Source organism: Periplaneta americana, chromosome 1 (genome assembly GCF_040183065.1).
Source record: "Periplaneta americana isolate PAMFEO1 chromosome 1, P.americana_PAMFEO1_priV1, whole genome shotgun sequence".
Taxonomy (NCBI): Eukaryota; Metazoa; Arthropoda; class Insecta; order Blattodea; family Blattidae; genus Periplaneta; species Periplaneta americana.
Window position 1 is genome coordinate 145,053,241 of NC_091117.1, and position 18,480 is coordinate 145,071,720.

Genomic DNA, 18,480 nt, shown 5'->3' on the forward strand with positions numbered 1-18,480 from the left:
GCAACTGTTATGTATGTATAAACAATCAAGTAGCCTATTTGAAACATCATCTCTCTACCTTTCAGAGTATAATAATCCGTTCCCCAAACTTTATTTAATTGCTAGGCCCTTATTAAAAGGCTAAGAATTTTCTTTTCATATGTTTGAGATCAAGTGTGCAATCTCAACTAAAAAGATATTAACGTTATGTTTTATGTTTCTTAGAAATTCAAATTTATTTGAGAATTTTTTTTTCTATTTATATAACCATAGGTAATTATAATAGAACCAGAACATTTTGATAACTAAGATACTGCTCTGTTTTGTCTTTTTGTCTCATTTAAACATTTATAATGCTATTTATTTCAATGATGTATGTTATTCAAAGTTATGAAATCTTTCCACGTCGACCAAATGCTATTTCGAGAATGATGAGCGAGACTGCAACGAACACAGTGAGCGAGAGCGGCAATTAGTTTTGTTCATCTCTCGTTTCTGCATTGTCCGCACGTAAAACTATCTGTAGCGGACAATGTGAAAGGAGTTCAGTACCTCGGTCTAAATCAGTTGGTGACGGAAATCGAGACTATATAATTAAATTCTATTAGAAGATGCAGATGGAGAGTAAGGCAAAAATAAGAAAAAAGTTTGGAATAGAGTCATTTCAATCGATTGAAAAATATTAAATGTTATAATTATGAGAAAATACGTTTCACAACTCCCGTCCTCTTGACTGTGGCGCAACGCTGTTAGGAAGGTGACTAATGTGCGGCTAGCAATCACGATATTATACTCATGAACAAGTACGGTAACAAAAGTAAACAATGCATTCAGATTGCGGACGAGATAAAGATAATATATTATGTGATGGTCTTGAATGAAATGGCAAACGGGATAAGTTTTCTATGTCAATGGGGAAAAGTTCAATATGAATGGTATAAATCAAATGCTGGTAACCTTTGCATCATTCCTGCAGTATCCAAAGTAAACATATGTTAACGAAAATACTATTTGAAGAGTAGATGTTACTATAAACTAGTGCAATTTGTTATTGTTGTTGAATGAAGAAGATTATGAAGAAACTAAGCCCAGATGTATAATTACTTCCTTACCACAAAGCAGAAATTTGACTCTCGAGCCGATGCGCTGCCACGTGCCGGTTACGGAGAGAGTGTGTTATAATTCGTTTGGATCTCGCATAAACAGTAGCGGAGTCGGAAAGTAATGAATGACACCAGGTATGTCACAGACTCGAGGCGAAACACTCATCTGAAATGCTAGCGCTCAGTTCACTCATGAAAAAATTTACGTCAGCTGTTGCAATCCATCCCTCGTAACAAAATATAGTAACTTTGACTAATCACTATGATACCTTAATCTTAACGTTCAAATTTTCATTAGTACTTACAGCAAATGTAAACCAAGACTTTTATATTGCAGAAAATAGGTTTACGTATCATGGCAAGAAAATCTCATTTTAAACATTGTAAAAGCTTATTTATTAATTATAAAATACCGGTACTAACTTTTCCTGGAATTTATATCTCTGCTTGTCTGATTTTTATAAACGAAAATGTGGATAAATACTGTAGATCACCCATTCATGATTATGGCAATAAGTCATGTGGTGATTAGTTTTAAATATTGTCGACTTACAAAGCACTGGAAAGTTGGGAAACTACAGGAATATCAGTTAATGCCAAATGTGTTGCTCTTTCCCATTTTAAAAAAGTTCTCTTAAAGTGGTTAACTGATGAGGTTTTTTACACTGCTGAGTTCTTTAATGTGGAGGTGAATGATCTTGTCTTTTAAATTGATTTTTAATTTGTAATGTTTCCTTTTAACGAAGACTATTATAATTTAATTACTTAATGACCAATAAATATTATTACTATTATTATTACTTTTATTATTATTAGTATTATTATTATTAATTATATACAACACTTTTAACTGTAGGCCTATATGAATTTTGTATAGCTCGACAAACGATACCATCACAACCGTTAAAAATCGGACCCATGTCTAAAACTACTCATACCACAGTAATCTGACAATCTCCTCCTCAAACATGCATGGTGGTTACTAATCGTCCTGGAAGGTGGCCCGGGTTCGATTCCTGGTCGGGACAAGTTACCTGGTTGAGGCTTTTTCCGGGGTTTTCCCTCAACCCAATATGAGCAAATGCTGGGTAACTTTCGGTGTTGGACCCCGGACTCATTTCACTGGCATTGTCACCATCTCATTCAGACGCTAAATAACCTTAGATGTTGATAAAGCGTCGTAAAATAACCTACTAAAATAAAAAAAAAACTAATCGTCCTGAACAAGGTCCATTCCAGGTTGTATCCGGTTTCATCCGGAGTAGATTCGAACTATTCTTCCCAAACAATATTATCTTCTATCGATAATCATGGTTATGATTATCTTCATCATCATCATCATCATCATCATCATCATCATGTGTTTTGATTAATTTACAATCATTCGTTGGCAGTAGAACAAGACGATTTCAACAGAGTCGAGAGCATGGAAATTTAGAAAATTTCGGACTAAATTAGAAATGTTCAGAATTACTAGAGATAAACAAAACTAACTGCCGCTCTCGCTCGCTCTGTCCGTTGCATTTGTCTTTCGAGTCTCATCTCGTCATTCTCGTGCGCTTCGAGTCTCGCTCATCATTCTCGAAGTAACATTTGGACGGCGTAGGAAGATTTCGTAACTTTGAATAAGATACATAATTGAAATAAATAACATTATAAATGTTTAAATGAGACAAAAAGACAAAATAGAACAGTATCTTAGTTATCAAAATGTTCTGGTTCTATTATAATTACCTATGGTTATATAAATAGAAAAAAATTCTCAAATAAATTTGCATTTCTAAGAAACATATAACATAACGTTAATATCTTTTTACTTGAGATTGCACATTTGATCTCAAGCATAAGAAAATAAAATTCCTAGCCTTTTAATAAGGACTTAGTAATTAAATCGGCCATAAAGACTGGGGAAAGTAAGAAAGATATAGATTATGTTTCAAATAGGCTACTCGATAGTTTATACATTTATAACAGTTACCAAAGTAGATAAAAGTTCAGTCGGGTATAAACAACTGAGGCGATTCAAGGCTGCTTGACGCGTTCGGGACTTCGGGAGTGATCAACTCTCGACATCTCGAAACACCCAAGAGCAGTCTTTACGTCAACGACGCGATGTAGTCAATATTGTCGTGCGAGTTTTCGGCTTTGCGGGCGCTGTTAGCATTGCTTTCTCAATCGTTGTTCATCTCTAATGATTACCGTTTTCTGAAATTTTGTTTATGTAGAATTTGTTCTAAGTGTAGCTTCTCAATTTTTTTGTGTTTATCAGTCTTTTGAGCTTTTTGCTCAAGTTTATTTAGATATTTAGTCAACACTGCAGATGACAATTAGTGTGATCAATGTCATATGATTAGCCAGTGCAAGACTGCTGCTCGAGACTACACAAGGCAAATACAAGGAGATAATTTCCGTATAAATCTCCAATTCTTAACTAGTAATCGAACCTGGGTGCGCTGGGTTTTAGTGAGAACTGTCATCATTTGACCCACACCCAAGAAATTGTGTATAATTCTTCACTTAGCGCCCTCTTTATGAATCACGAAGTGTAGTAAAAGACGAGATAAAATGGAGATGTAATTATGTCGTAGGAAAATTTCAGTGCAGTTGCACAGCATATTCGTTCAACACAATATATCTCAGAATCTTAGCTACGTCTGCAGTGGTGAGAACTAGGCCACTAAATTAAGTAACATTAACAAATTCGCAACTTCAAGCTCAACTATGAATAATTTACTAATAAGTAGTCTGTTATTCATTTAGATGTCATGTTCTTTAATGGAGGTCAAAAAGAAACTGAATATGTTAATTTACCCATGACGGCAATCAATTCAATGCGTAGCCTAACAACTGGAAACAAAACTTGAAGCCAAGATACAATAAAACACGTTAATATAGTCAATTTTAGCATTAAACTTAAACTCAAAAATTTCAGACTAAAAGATTCTGCAGCGGATTGAAAAATCCAGACATTTATATGTAAATTTCAAGAACCTAGCTTTTTTTACGCAGACCTACCCAGAGAAGAGTAGAAAGTTCTACTTACATTCTCTGCTAATAAGGCGTTAGGTTTGTAACTTTATAACATGGACATATTTGGTGTGTATAGTGACCTACATAAAGTTCATAACTCATATTCGCTACTTTAACAGTGTTACGTAACCTTATCTCTATCATTTAGCGTAACCAAGTTCACAGTCCAAGTGAAACCAGTTTTCAATTTTTTACATCACTCTTCCAACAAATTTGTTCTTCTTCAAAGTCTCAAATCACTCTCAATTTGAACATTTGCAGACAACTTGAGCTCATTCTCAAAGTTAAGCCTTTCGTCTCTTTCATGATGAGCAGACCTAGGATTTAAATGCACTAACTCTGCCAAAATATTCATGCAACTAACTATGCACTAAGAACCCTAGAAATATGTACTAACAATTTAAAAATAAGCTGATTATGGAACGCTTTAGTGCACATTTAATAAGAGAATGAAATAACTTCTAACTATACTTTTATTTTTTTTTAATTCTGATAAATATCAATTTCACATGTGTTAACACAACTGTTTTCGCCGAAGTTTAAATGATAAATGTTTTCTTACACTAGTTCAGGAAGGAAGAAAGTTTTGAATCTTATTTTTTCTCATTAATAGGTAACAATTTGTTTTTTCCATTGATCCCTCTTATGTCGAAATCTCTTTCCGATACTTTTTACTTAGTATTACTCAAATTATTGTCGTCAATGGTTCAAATCATTGAGGTTTTTAAATAAATTCGGAGGAAATGGGTTTGATTCCTGGAAGAAAATTAGAGATATATCTACCTCCCATAGAAACTGGCTGTAGCCACTGTCCCGCGTTGTCTAAAACCTGGGTTTTTCTGAACCAACCCATGCGAAGTGCGTGGTGCGAAGCCCATCTCGCATAGATCCGGACTACACGAGAGATAGTGAGTGGTTTCTTTGGCTGCGTGGTGCGCAGACCTCGCATTTCGCAATTATAGAAACCACTCACTATCTCTCGTGTAGTCCGGATTTGTGCCAGGCGGGCCTCGCACCTCACATGTCGCATGCGTCGGTTCAAAAAAGGCTTTATGTAGTTGCATTGTGCAATGCTGACTACGGTATATGACCAAGGAGTTTCATTACCTATGAATGTTTAATACATAGTCGAATTTGAGAATGGCGCGAAAAAGGCGGCAAATTCCTGGAGAAGGAAAATATATTAATGGCCGAACTTATGGAGTAATACTCGTATAAAGAAAATTTGAAATGGAAAACTGCAATTAACACTAATATACGCAGATAAAGACGTCAAGAAATCAGCACAAAAAATAAGTAGACTCATAAAAGTAGGTCAGGTACACGAAGTTAAACGTCTTAGTTTTCGAATCTGTAATGGAAAACATACACATTGTTACTCTCATTTCCTCAACATCTGTTCCACTCGTTATCATGATGACTGTGACATTTCTGTTAATTTAGACCTCAATAACGTACCGGAATGGCGGTCATTACAGGATGTTACTAAATGATATCACCTATTCGCTCGTATTCCTGCCGCGACAGAATTCCCTTGAATGACAATAACTTACGTATTTCACTACACGCACAATGAATGACTCAATCCATGTCAAGAGCACATAGAGAAAGTGTTATTTCCTCAGTGAATCAATGCATGATTCATACCCTCTTTTTGTGAATGAAGTCGAGCACTACAATTTCAAACTTTTTGTTACATGGCATCAACTTGTAGACAAACTGACATTTCTTTGAAATTCAGCGAGCAATGAAACAGAATGAATATGCAGAATGTGAGAAAATTTCGAATGTAGTAGTCCAGAATTCTGAGGAAGCACATCATTTTTGTTTAGTTACGGCATTCCGTAATTGGTAATAATTCTTTACTTAACGTATCCTTCCATCCAACTAGACAGGTTCAGAGACATATGTACGATGATACGGCAAAAATGTAGCTATGATATCAGAATAGCAATGACACCAAGACTTCGGATAAAACATGCCACACGTACAGTTTTTCTACAGCTAGTCTCGCAGATCCGTCATGAAACAAACAGTGGACTCCTTTAGGCCTAATAAAAAAACTGTCAGCTGACTCAGCTATGGCCAAGACTAAAACTTTAGAACTCTCTAAGAAAAATGTCAATATTTACAGAATGACAAAAATATAACTTTATTAAACATATTCCATCAAGTACAATATAACCGAAAAAGAAAAGTAAATAACCACGAATTTCAAAGCGACTGGATTAAGCGTTCCTTAATAGGTCACTGTAACAGTAGCAATTAATATGCCACTAAAACTAAAGGTTGGTCCACAATAAAGCGGTAACGGAAACAACTAGAACAGAACGAAGATATTGTTAAAATAAATGCATTTAAATGTGAGCATTCACAATTAAATATTGTAAATGCTCACATTTAAATACATTTAACATCATTTCCGTTCTCGTTTCCGTTTCCGGTTTATTGTGAACCAGCCTTTAATATACCTGTATACGGAATATAAAATGTAACTGCCGAGAAGTACAAACAGAAGACAGATGAACGAAGAAAACAATGGAAAAAGAATTGAAGCTACGTACAAGAGATTTAGAAAAAATGTCGATGGCTCGAGAGGACATGACATGGCTATACCAGGGATATGGGGATGTCAGCGACGTAATGATTACACATAATAATAATAATAATAATAATAATAATAATAATAATAATAATAATAATAATAATAATAATAATAATAAGCTTTCAATTAGGCCTATCTAATAAGATTTCATATACTGTAGTTGAAAAGATAAGGATCATTATTATTATGACAAGAAGGGAAGATGGGAAAGAGAAAATCTGAAAGGTAAGAAGTAAAGCCTGTTTCACAATAAACTGGGAACGGAAACAACGAGAACAAGAACGAGAAAATTGTCATAATACATATATTTAAATGTGAGCATTCGCAATTTTAACGAGAAGCTTGCGGGAGCCCAGGAACGGGAACGGAAACGTAAAAGCTGGAGAAGTTTTAACTTTGCCGTTCTTGTTTCCGATCACAGTCTACTAGATTCCTTCTGTTAAAATAAAGCTATTGGGTCGTCGTATATTTTGTAGCAAGGAGGCCGTGACATAATTTCTTCTTCATACATCATTTCTACTAAGGAGTTAAGTAGAAACACTTTCAATTTATGCTAAGTGTATATGTGGGATCACATTATCACGTGAATTGAATTCTTAAAAATATTGTCACAAATTTTGAAGTTGGTTAACCTGTGTTTACGTTGTTGCTTGGCTTATACTCATGAGAGAACGCCATTGGTCAATTATATATACTATAAATAACAGAATCCGTAACATCGAATTCACAAATCGTTATTGACATGCAATATCGATAAGAATTGGCGTTTCCTTTCTCGGTTTATTGTGAATCGAACATCTTCACATTCACGTCCTTCGCTTCCCTATTCTTCTTCTGATCCTCGTTCCTGATTTATTGTAAACCAGCCTTAATGTGACTTGATAAAATACCGTACTTACACATATGTGAGCTGAAGTCTGTTGCAAACTTGTATCAATCCGAGATACTCTGTCCCACTAAAAGAATTTGTTCCCTGTTCGGTAGAATACAATTTTAATAACATCTTCTGGTACCAATGATGAGTATGATTATGGTAGCTTAGCTTGCACGTTCTGCACTAGTTGTATTTCTAATTCTATTCGTATGTTTATACTTTAGTACCTTTTCATGCTTTTTATTGAATTTGTATCACACGGGATAACTACATCGATAATCTCTCAATCCAAAATGTATCTTCGATTCTGTTTTGGAAGGTAACACTATACAGCGCTACAGTACTAACCATACGAGATTTTTGCTGCTAAATGTGCTTGATATTCTTACCCGATACTAAACATTCAAAAGCAGAGAATTTCAGACTGATTGCATGAGGTGGTTAATCCAACGATTATTCAAACACGACAGGTGCAACACAAACCTAATTACTACGTATGGAAAAGACGCAAATCTTTACTCGAACAGGAGACCCCTGGGAAATTCATCACCATTTGAACCAATGCATTAAACATACAATTTACTTAATCTCAAAATAATACTTTCATAGATGAAAATGTATCATCAGTGCGGTTTTAGGCGTAATAGATCGACCATTGATCAGATTTTTTGTATTCGACAAATATTAGAGAAAAAAATGGGAGTATAAGGGTACAGTACATCAGTTACTCATAGATATCAAAAAGACATATGACTCGGTTAAGAGAGAAGTTTCATATAATATTTTATTGAATTTGGTATTCCCAAGAAACTAGTTCGATTAATTAAAATGTGTCCCAGTGAAACTTACAGCAGAATCTGTGTAGGCCAGTTTCTATCTGATGCTTTTCCAATTCACTGCGGACTAAAGCAAGGAGATAGTCTATCACCTTTACTTTTTAACTTCGCTCTAGAATATGCCATTAGGAAAGTTCAGGGTAACACAGAGGGTTTGGAATTGAACGGGTTACATCAGCTTCCTGTCTATGCGGATGACGTGAATATGTTAGGAGAAAATCCACAAACGATTAGGGGAAACACGACAATTTTACTTGAAGTAAAGCGATAGGTTTGGAATTAATCCCGAAAAGACAAACTATATGATTATGTCTCGTGACCAGAATATTGTACGAAATGGAAATATAAAAATTGGAGATTTATCCTTCGAAGAGGTGAAGAAATAAAGATATCTTGGAGCAACAGTAACAGAAATTAAACGCAGAATAAATATGGTAAATGCTTATTATCATTCGGTTGAGAAGCTTTTGTCATCTAATCTGCTGTCAAAAAATCTGAAAGTTAGAATTTATAAAACAGTTATATTACCGGTTGTTCTGTATGGTTGTGAAACTTACTTTGACACAGGAACAGAGATTAAGGGTGTTTGAGAATAATGTTCTTAGGAAAATATTTGGAGCTAAGAGGGATGAAGTTACAGGAGAATGGAGAACTGCACGCATTGTATTCTTCACCCGACATAATTAGGAACATTAAATCCAGACGTTTGAGATGGGCAGAGCATGCGGCAAGTCCAGAAATGCTTATAGAGTGTTAGTTGGAAGACCGGAGGGAGAAATACCTTTGGGGAGGCCGAGACGTAGATGGGAGGATAATATGAAAATGGATTTGAGGGAGGTAGGATATGATGATAGAGACTGGATTTAAAAAACTTTCACAGGATAGGGACCAATGGCGGGCTTATGTGAGGGAGGCAATGAACCTCCGGGTTCCTTAAAAGCCATCTGTAAGTAGCTAATAATGTCTACAGAAAAAAAAAATGTTTTAATATCTCATTTACCACAGATTGCGTTCACAAATATCTATTAATAACGCTCCTCAAATGCTTATTGTCCTCACTGTTTAATTCCGTCTTCTCGGTGTTTCGCGTTTTTAGAACTGCACTGAAAACGCGTTGCGTTGTAAATACATAGCATGTATCCGCAATAGCTAAATTTTATATTTAAACACTGCATGCACGAACTAATTTTAAAATCTTGTCAATGGAAGAGTGTACATCCGCTGCATATGTTCCTTTTACTGTTTAAAGATGACAGTTGGGTATCTTTAGAAGACACGCACAAAAAGAACTACGGTACAAACTAAAAAAATATACTGTTTTTAACAGGACTCCAGGCATGGTGAGACTGCAATAGGAGCAGCAACGTGTAGGAACTATGAACTTGCGCATCAAACCATGAAGGCAGTCTTCTCCTCTGAAACCAATAGCACAATGTATCCAAGGTCTGTTCACCTGTGGGCATTCCGGCAAGTGAGAGGGTACGAGGGGAGTTTCCTGGTGCTATACGACAGCGACCTATGTACAGCGTTCATAAGTCATGTCCATTTTGGCGGGAGAACCACTTCTGAAACTCTCCTAAGCGAATGGTCTCTAAAACAACTGATATAGACATATAAAAACCATGGTTTTTTAAATGTAAATTCTCACGTAATTATTTGTGGTTCGTATTATAGCAACATTTTCAATAAATACATTAACACCACAATTATTGTTATAATTTATCATCGCTATGATTTCACCTCTGCTATTTTCTTGATCATTTTAACATTATGCAAACATATTGTTCATAACACTAGAACCATCGTGGCGTGGAGTCAGCACGATACCGATTTTTCTTCTATGCACTACACGTAAGTTCATACTACTCTAATCGAGATTTGAACTCAATACCGTAATTCCTACGCGACTTTAAACCTACGCATATTATACGAGTTGAAAATTAATAACATCGAAATAATTCACCCCAATAAAAGAACATAAAAGTCATTTGTAATAGAGACAAGGCTCACGAAAATGTATTTAAGGGAAAAGGAAAGCATTGTACTGATTTGTGATAAGTTTTACTATTACTGAAATCCTACAAGTCCTATTTGTTATGTATTTGACAGTGCCTAATGTTTCATGGCTGTAAATGAATTCTTAATTCTACACGTCGCGAAATTTACATCTTTACGTTCGTTACAGAAATTAATCTTATGAAATTAATTTCACGTACAGTATGTCCAGAAATATTTAACACGACCTTTACATATAGGTACTTTCGAAACTCAATAAAGTGCACATATTTTAAAAATAGTATTTTTTTTTTTAATATTGGTGTCACATGCTGCACCGAAAGCAATGGTTCCTAACAGTACTCTTTGGGTTGGATTCCTGGGTCTCATCCTACTTGAATGCTAAATTAAATTACTGTATATTATACAGAGTGCGTCAAAAAGAACGGATGGATTTCACACGGCAAGAAAATTGTAAGGATTCGTCAAATCAAAAATTTATTGATATCAACAGACTCACCAATACATGCAGTTTATTTTATGGTATACAACATCAGCCATATGATGTCCTTGGCTTTCAATACAGGCATCGAGGCGTTTTCTTAAGTTCGCCATCATACTCGCAGTAATAGCTGGCGGGATTGCCGCGATTTCTTCACGAGTCGCCGTCTTTAGTTCGTCCAGTGTATGTGATCGATGTTTTCAAACTTACGCCTTCAAATAGTCCCAAAGAAAGAAGTCGCAGCGCGCGAGATCTTACCGTATCCCCGGACAATCCCAGAGCAATAGCATGTTTACTGGCTGATCTTTGAGGTGGCCGGACAACCTACTGTCTGTCTCCACATTTGCAGGTATGCACGCGCTCCCTGTTCGTCCAGGTGATTTCTTCTTTAATGTTGAACCTGTGATAGGAAATGAAGGCACCCATCGCAAAATTGTATTCCGAGTTGGAATCCTAGCGTGACATCCGATGTCGAAATGAGTCCTGAGTGGCGATCACAGACTCTTCATTTTTCAAAAATGTCTCTGTTATGAAAACACGTTGTACGCCAGACCAACACCATGTTCTCAACTGAAACTGCATTCTCTGGCTGACCCAACAGTCATGGTCCCCCTCACTCTATCCCTCCCCTCGCTGCGTATCGATAGTTTGAAATCCATCCATTCTTTCTGACGCACCCTATATTAGCTAGTTTTCGATATGCAAGCTTCGAATTTTGAACAGCGAATAATTATATTTTTACTACTTCCTGTTATGATTCAAGAGGTAGTATTTCTGGCCACAGATTCAAAATCGAATTTAAAAACAAGAATAAAATTGTGAATTATAAAAGTAATAATTGAAGTATTTCATTTTTAATACAATTATTAGAAAATCGTTGATTTAACCAGGTTTTATGCCGGATAGGAACGTGTAGGAATTCTCTTTTACAGGGTCTTGAGTATATATGAATATTTCTTGTTTTGCGTTTGTCCTGTATTGTAACGGCGACCTTGCGCCAAGGTATAACATGACCAGGAAACTCTGATACTTGCCAAATCTTATAGAGTTGATGAAAAAACTCGTTCATTCAAAAAGTCTCCTGTATTAGACACTGAAATATCCCGGCTTTAATGCATAGTAGGGTATAAACTTTTGCTACGCATAGACATTTTGTTAGCCCGCGCTACGAGAGTGCTAACCTAGCCCCGGCTATCGACTGGTTACTTGTACGAGATTTATATCATATCGCTAACACTGGTTCATGAATACGAAAAACGTTAGTTCGCTGATCATCCACCGGAAGCCCGCGTTGAGAATGTCTATGAATATGGCCCGTGATGTGCAAACATGTATCGCTCAATTTAATCAAAACTCTTACATAATACATCCACGTATGAGAGTTCCGCTGTTTGTGTATGACCAATTTTAGGTTGTGAGAACTATTTCTGAAGTAGGCCTGAACTCCCCAAGGGCTGTTAGAGCTATTAATGGGTAACATGCACCTATCAAAGCCCATAATTAACAAATGAACCTAATTAAGTGAACCTGCTTTGTCCCGAGCAACACTATCCCGAGGGAATCTCACTCAGTTTAGAAATGTTTGAGAAAATTAAACTACTACACACTCGGGAAAATCATTCTAACTCAACGCGAAAGGCCAAGTCTCGTTAAGAAAATTGTTTTTCTAATATTTGAATGTTTCGTTAAACATTGTAACTGGAACCACTCTCAATATATTTACTAAATATACCAAGAAATTATAACTGGAGTTTGACGTCGACATCGTACAATTTCTGTTAACGACAAACACGTCACAACTCTGTACACCAGATGTTTGTAACTCGTTAAATGTTATTTCAAGAAGCTCTGACAGGACGAAATATGTTAGTGGCATTGCCCTTCATGCAGGATTATTCGGTTAATATTCTGTACTGGAACTACCAATTGTGCTTTTAACGAAGGATAATGCTCTCTGTCAGCAGAGCAGTAGTGATGCAAGTTCCTACTTAATAACTCCAAGACTAATTGCTGCCAAGTCGCGTTTGGTGATTGTTTCAAGAGACGTATGAAATCATTTGTCTGAAATTACTTCCTCCGACGATGCCCATTACTGCTGTTACTTGGATTTATATTGTATATTCGAAATTAAAAACATTATATTGTATATTCGAACTTAAAACAGTGTTGGAAGATTTTTTTTTTTTAGAAAAAACAGTAACATTCTTTAATCTATGTTTAGACGTTATCACCCATTTTCCCGAATCCGCATTCCAGAATGGATGTTTTCCCGAATGTTACTTTCCCGAAGCCAAGTTCCCGAAGTCACGGTCCCGAATTTAATTTGCTATTCAGTTTCCCGAATACAGGGTGTTAAAAAAGGTATCCAATATTTTAGGACCTGATAATATGCATCAAAACAAGAAAAAAGTCTAATAAACATGGGTCCTACAACACACACATTTTTCTGAGATCTGAACACTTGTTCATAGGAGGTGCTCAATGTGACGTCCATTTATAGCAATGCATTTTTCTGCCATACAATACAGCAGGCTACCAGATAATCATACCGTAGTTGACACCCCAGGCATGGAATACTGATACGTCGCAAGGAATACTGAAAAGAAAAGTCTGGTTGCGGATATGAGCAGGGTTCAGCAGAGATGGTGTTGTGAATTTTCGTAATCAGCATACAAAGTATCAGCACCGATTCGCAATCAACGCAGGCGTTCTTGGCGATAGATTAAGGGCCATACGTGCTACCACAGAGATTAACTGGAGTTCATTATCAGGACTTTCTTATTAACGTATTGCCTACCTTGCTGGAGTATGTGCCATATCAGCAAAGACTACAGATGTGGTTCATGCATGATGACACACCAGCACATTTTTTCCGCAATGAGCATGAACACCTGACGCTGACATTTCAGGATCGCTGGATTGGGGAGGCCCCACACCTTGGCCTGCACGTACCTCAAACTTAAATCCCCTAGACTTTTGGTTATCAAGAACAACGAGGTCCATTTCAAAGAGTGTGTGATTCCTTACGCCGAAAGGCAGAGGAATGCATTGCCGTGAATGAACGTCACATTGAGCACCTCCTATGAACAAGTGTTTAGATCTCAGAAAGTATGTGTCGTAGGACCCATGTTTATTCGACATTTTTTCTTGTTTTGATGCATACTAATACCTTCTAAAATATTGAATACTTTTTAACACCCTGTATATTACGCGAGAAATTCCCGAACATTTGATTACTTTCATGTCATGTACATCAGTGGCACACGAGTTCGTGGCAGAAGGCGACCTGTACCTCCTCGATATGATACGACATTGTGGAACAGTACAATTCCACATTAAATAATGAACATCGAACAAATAATCTGTCAACTTCAAACATGAATACCTGCAGGATTATCACACCTACACTACCGGTCAAAAGTTTTGGATCAGCTATGAAAACAACTATATACTTCATTTCAATGTACAAAAACATCAGAAAAACTAAATAGACCAACAAAATAAACATTTTTTTCTCTCTCTAGCATTATGATATGATAGAATATTCAAAATGAAACCTTGTTTTAACCAGAAATCCACAGTTGTGATAGGTGATCGGAAACTTCTGACCCGTAGTGTATGCAGCCGATAATAGACATCTCGATTACCTGAGGACACTTGGACATTATTTCGCTTTGTAAAGAGAAAGCGTAATTAAATATACCATAAATATATTATATACATTTGTGTGACAATATATAATACTGTATTATAAGGAAAATGGAAATAAAAGAAGACGGGAATGTGGATTCGGGAATTTTGTATTCGGGAAAATGGAAATCAAAGAAATCGGAAAAATGTCTGTGGGGAATGTGGATTCGGGAATTTTGTATTCGGGAAAATGGATGTTCGGGAATGCGGGTTCGGGAAAATGTCCAGAAATCATGTTTAGAATGTTTCCAATACAGTATTTGAGGTACATCAGTGTTGTTCTAATGTTCAATAGGTATACCACGGTCCTTGGTTAAAATTTCAGCTGATGATTAAATATTCATGCAACATCAACGTGATGTCTTGTCTTAATTGGGGGTGTAACACTGTGTCGACACCCATCCTATGGGAGTATCTGTTAGTCTAGTTTCAGGATTTATCTGGCAATATTAAAATGAAGAGAAAAAATTAACTTCTAAAAAGCGGACAAATAAAACAGTAAGATGCAGTCTCGTAATTATTGAAATCTTTTTCAAACTACTTCCGCAATTCAGAACAACGATTTCACGATACAACGACAATAAAGCAATTTTGGGGTAAGAATGTCATACGAAATTGGTAGCCTGAGTGAAGTTCTAAAGCATATTTGACAACTAATTTCGAAAGACATGCTAGGTAATTAACTCTGATATCGTTAGTATGAAGCTGTTAACTGAACTATAATTTACTCTGTAGGCTAATGGAGAAATCTGGAGTTGCACATCTGAAACAGACTGCAGTACTATTTTGCACGCCTCTAACCTCAGCAAAAAAAAAAATGCAAGGTTAGTATTAAATAAACGTCATTAACGGATCGTTGTAAGCTGTTTACTAATTATTCATAATGATTCCATCATTTTACTGATAAAATAAAAAATTTTCGTTGAATAAATCATTACATAAAAACAAATACGAGACAGTAGTCTTACGTACTCTTCAAGGAATATCTTGTAACAGATAGCGAACATTTGTCTGAAACTTTATACTTTCAACAAAACTTATATGGGAAATAGTATTTCTCACAGTCTACCGTAAACACTAATCGATAAGAAACTCTTCAATAACATGACATTTGTTAAGTATCGAACAAGTGCAGATATGAACTGCCAAAACCTTCACTGAATATTTTGTTAAGATAAAAACAAATTAATTGCAGAACAGACCGTCACCGCCTACAATGAACACACAATAGTTCTCTTTATTTAGAGATCACGTTATCTGATATACGCATTACTCTACTGCTTCATCAATTCACACTCAATGGGTAAGATTCAACTCCAGCAGAGTATGTGAAGGCTAGCTACTGCATCAAACATTACTCTATCCGACTGGAATAACAGGTAACAAATTTCCTCGTAATGCAGATGTAGGAAAATGAATATACAAATATGGACGTTATGTGTCTTAACAGCATGGTACTTAGAATTAAAAACAACGTAAAAATAGTTTTAGTCACACAATCCGTATAAATAAAACATGCAGACGATATTTTATAAATCAATCTGCTAAACACAGTATATTTGTTTAAGTCTTTGTGTGTTATATTCATTAAACGGATAGTCTTCCACAGAAATTGAAGAAAAGAAAGTTTGTCAGTTACAGATGAAAATGAACTATGACCTTCTGGACGTTAGGAACATAATGCTACATGCTGTGCTAATTTACTCGTATGTTAAATCTCTGTATGTATGAATCTATTAATCAAAAACAGCTAAAAATATTTGATGAATTAATTATATCCACTCAATGAATAAGTAAGTGTTACTGATATTTTTTCCGTTGCATCTCAAAGTTTCAGTGAGACAAGATGATGCCCCACCTTTCAAACACGAACTTATGATGCAAGTCGTGACACTATCTTACTCTTTATATTACAACAAAGCTTAGCCCAGTCCTGAAAGATTCAAATGTGGGATATACTTGTTCGACTTCTTGAGCAACCCACAAGCAATGGCCCTATATGAATCATAATATGAAGGTGGGAGCACCTCGAAATATCTATGTATGTCTCCTCTACGAACTGGTTATAAAAGAAAAAATAACTGCAAACCTTACAGTTCAGATAATGTATGTGTTTATAAAACAAATCTTCGTTAATGGAGGACTCTGTGAATGCCAGGACGACACAACATTCGCAATCGCCAAGAATCATCCGAACACAAAAATCACAGTTACAAAATCGCAATCACCTGTCACAGCTATTTTTCGGGAGTTGTCACAGTTCAGAGCTGTGACGGCAAAATGCTCTCACACCCCACCTCTATAATAGTTTTAAACTTCCCCCTCAATATTTAAATTGAGCTGACTTTCTTTTCACATTAAATTTAATTGAAATAGTTATTTATACTGGGAAATTTTGAAATAAAAGACAGATGTGTCTGCCACATATAATGCTGAAAATATAAGTACTGGTACATAAAATTCAGCACATTATGTCTTGCTATATACGTACAAACAGTATGGAATACTTCCTATAATTAACATACTTGACTACGAGGAGTCAGTAAATGTTCTAAAATGAAAATGTTTCTGAATTATTTTTGTAATGTGAACAAGATGTTAATTAAAGTTTACAAATAATATACATTCAAAACCAAAGAGCAACACATATTTTACGAATTAGACATCTAAACATTCTTACAACTCTATAAAACTATTTTAGCATCATAAATTCTAGAATTTTATTACTGAATGATTATTAATTATTTATTACACGTTTCAGCTCAACAAGATTATGGTTTTATGAGCTACATAATGGAAATAAAATACAATTATCACTTGTGCCAAAAAATTTTCAGTCACACACCTCTCCTTGAAACTCTCCACAGAAATTCAGTCCGGAACTAAAAGTGATTAAAGGATTATATCCAAGACTTATTTAACTTGTATCATCACGACTCTACGTAATTACTGGCACTAAAAATTACCTTTTCAAAATGAAGTAGAATAGGATTAAACTTCCAATTCCACTTATACCAATACGGTATTGTCACTGCTCACAACATTACTCTGTACAAATAGTATTTCTCACCATTATATAAATAATTAATCTACAATTATTGAACAAGAGTCATGTACTCACGCTTCGCAATATGGCTGTTTGTTGAATCCTTTGTAGTTTCTCATGTTCAGGGTCATATTGCACACTTGACATTTGAAGCACTGTTTGTGCCAGATCTGAAAAAAAGATATTTCAAAGTCTTGTAACAAACAGGCGTAACATTCCCATTGTTTCTCTCCAAAAGGCCATGTGAAAATGTTCTCCTTACGCAACTTTTAAAAATCTGCTTTATAACAGAAATTAAATGTATTTCTTAATATAGTGTTTATATTATGTTACTTTAAGTCCCAGGTTGTATCGGAGTTCAACACAACTGCTACATATTATTAAAAAAGCATTCTTTTTACAACGACCGGAATCCCAGACGTCAATAACATAGGAAACAGTCTACTCATTATAATTACTTATTATAAAAGGTAAATATTCCAATAATACAAAAAAAAACAGATTTCAGCATTGGCATGCCATCTGCCTTTTCAAATATTTCCATAACTACAAAGATGCCTTTAAGTCTGCAATGCAGAGTTAAAGCTCACTTCATTTCTGTAGGTCATGTGAAGGATGGTACCGGTATAGCCAGTGCCAGCGTTTTTGGCGCGTGTCCTTGAGTAAAAAGCCAGTCAGTGAGCACTTGTTACCAGTGCAGCTGAGAACGGTACCACCCAACACGTCGCGTCAGCAATCTGCCCACTGCGTCAAAGGCAAGACACTCGCACTTCGCGTTTCTGGGATGTCTTTGAGTACACTGTCCAGTCAGTGGCATCTG

The 18,480-nt window shown here is 35.8% G+C and overlaps 1 protein-coding gene across 1 annotated transcript in view; it reads right to left on the reverse strand.

Annotated features, from left to right (window-relative positions):
• The window catches only part of Lasp (LIM and SH3 domain protein Lasp), a 179,969-nt gene that overhangs the window by 151,128 nt on the left and 10,361 nt on the right, over positions 1-18,480 (reverse strand). Inside the window, exon 2 of the mRNA XM_069829016.1 lies at positions 17,736-17,830. Coding sequence (XP_069685117.1) covers positions 17,736-17,830 — 95 coding nt within the window. The remainder of the gene's footprint in view (positions 1-17,735; positions 17,831-18,480) is intronic.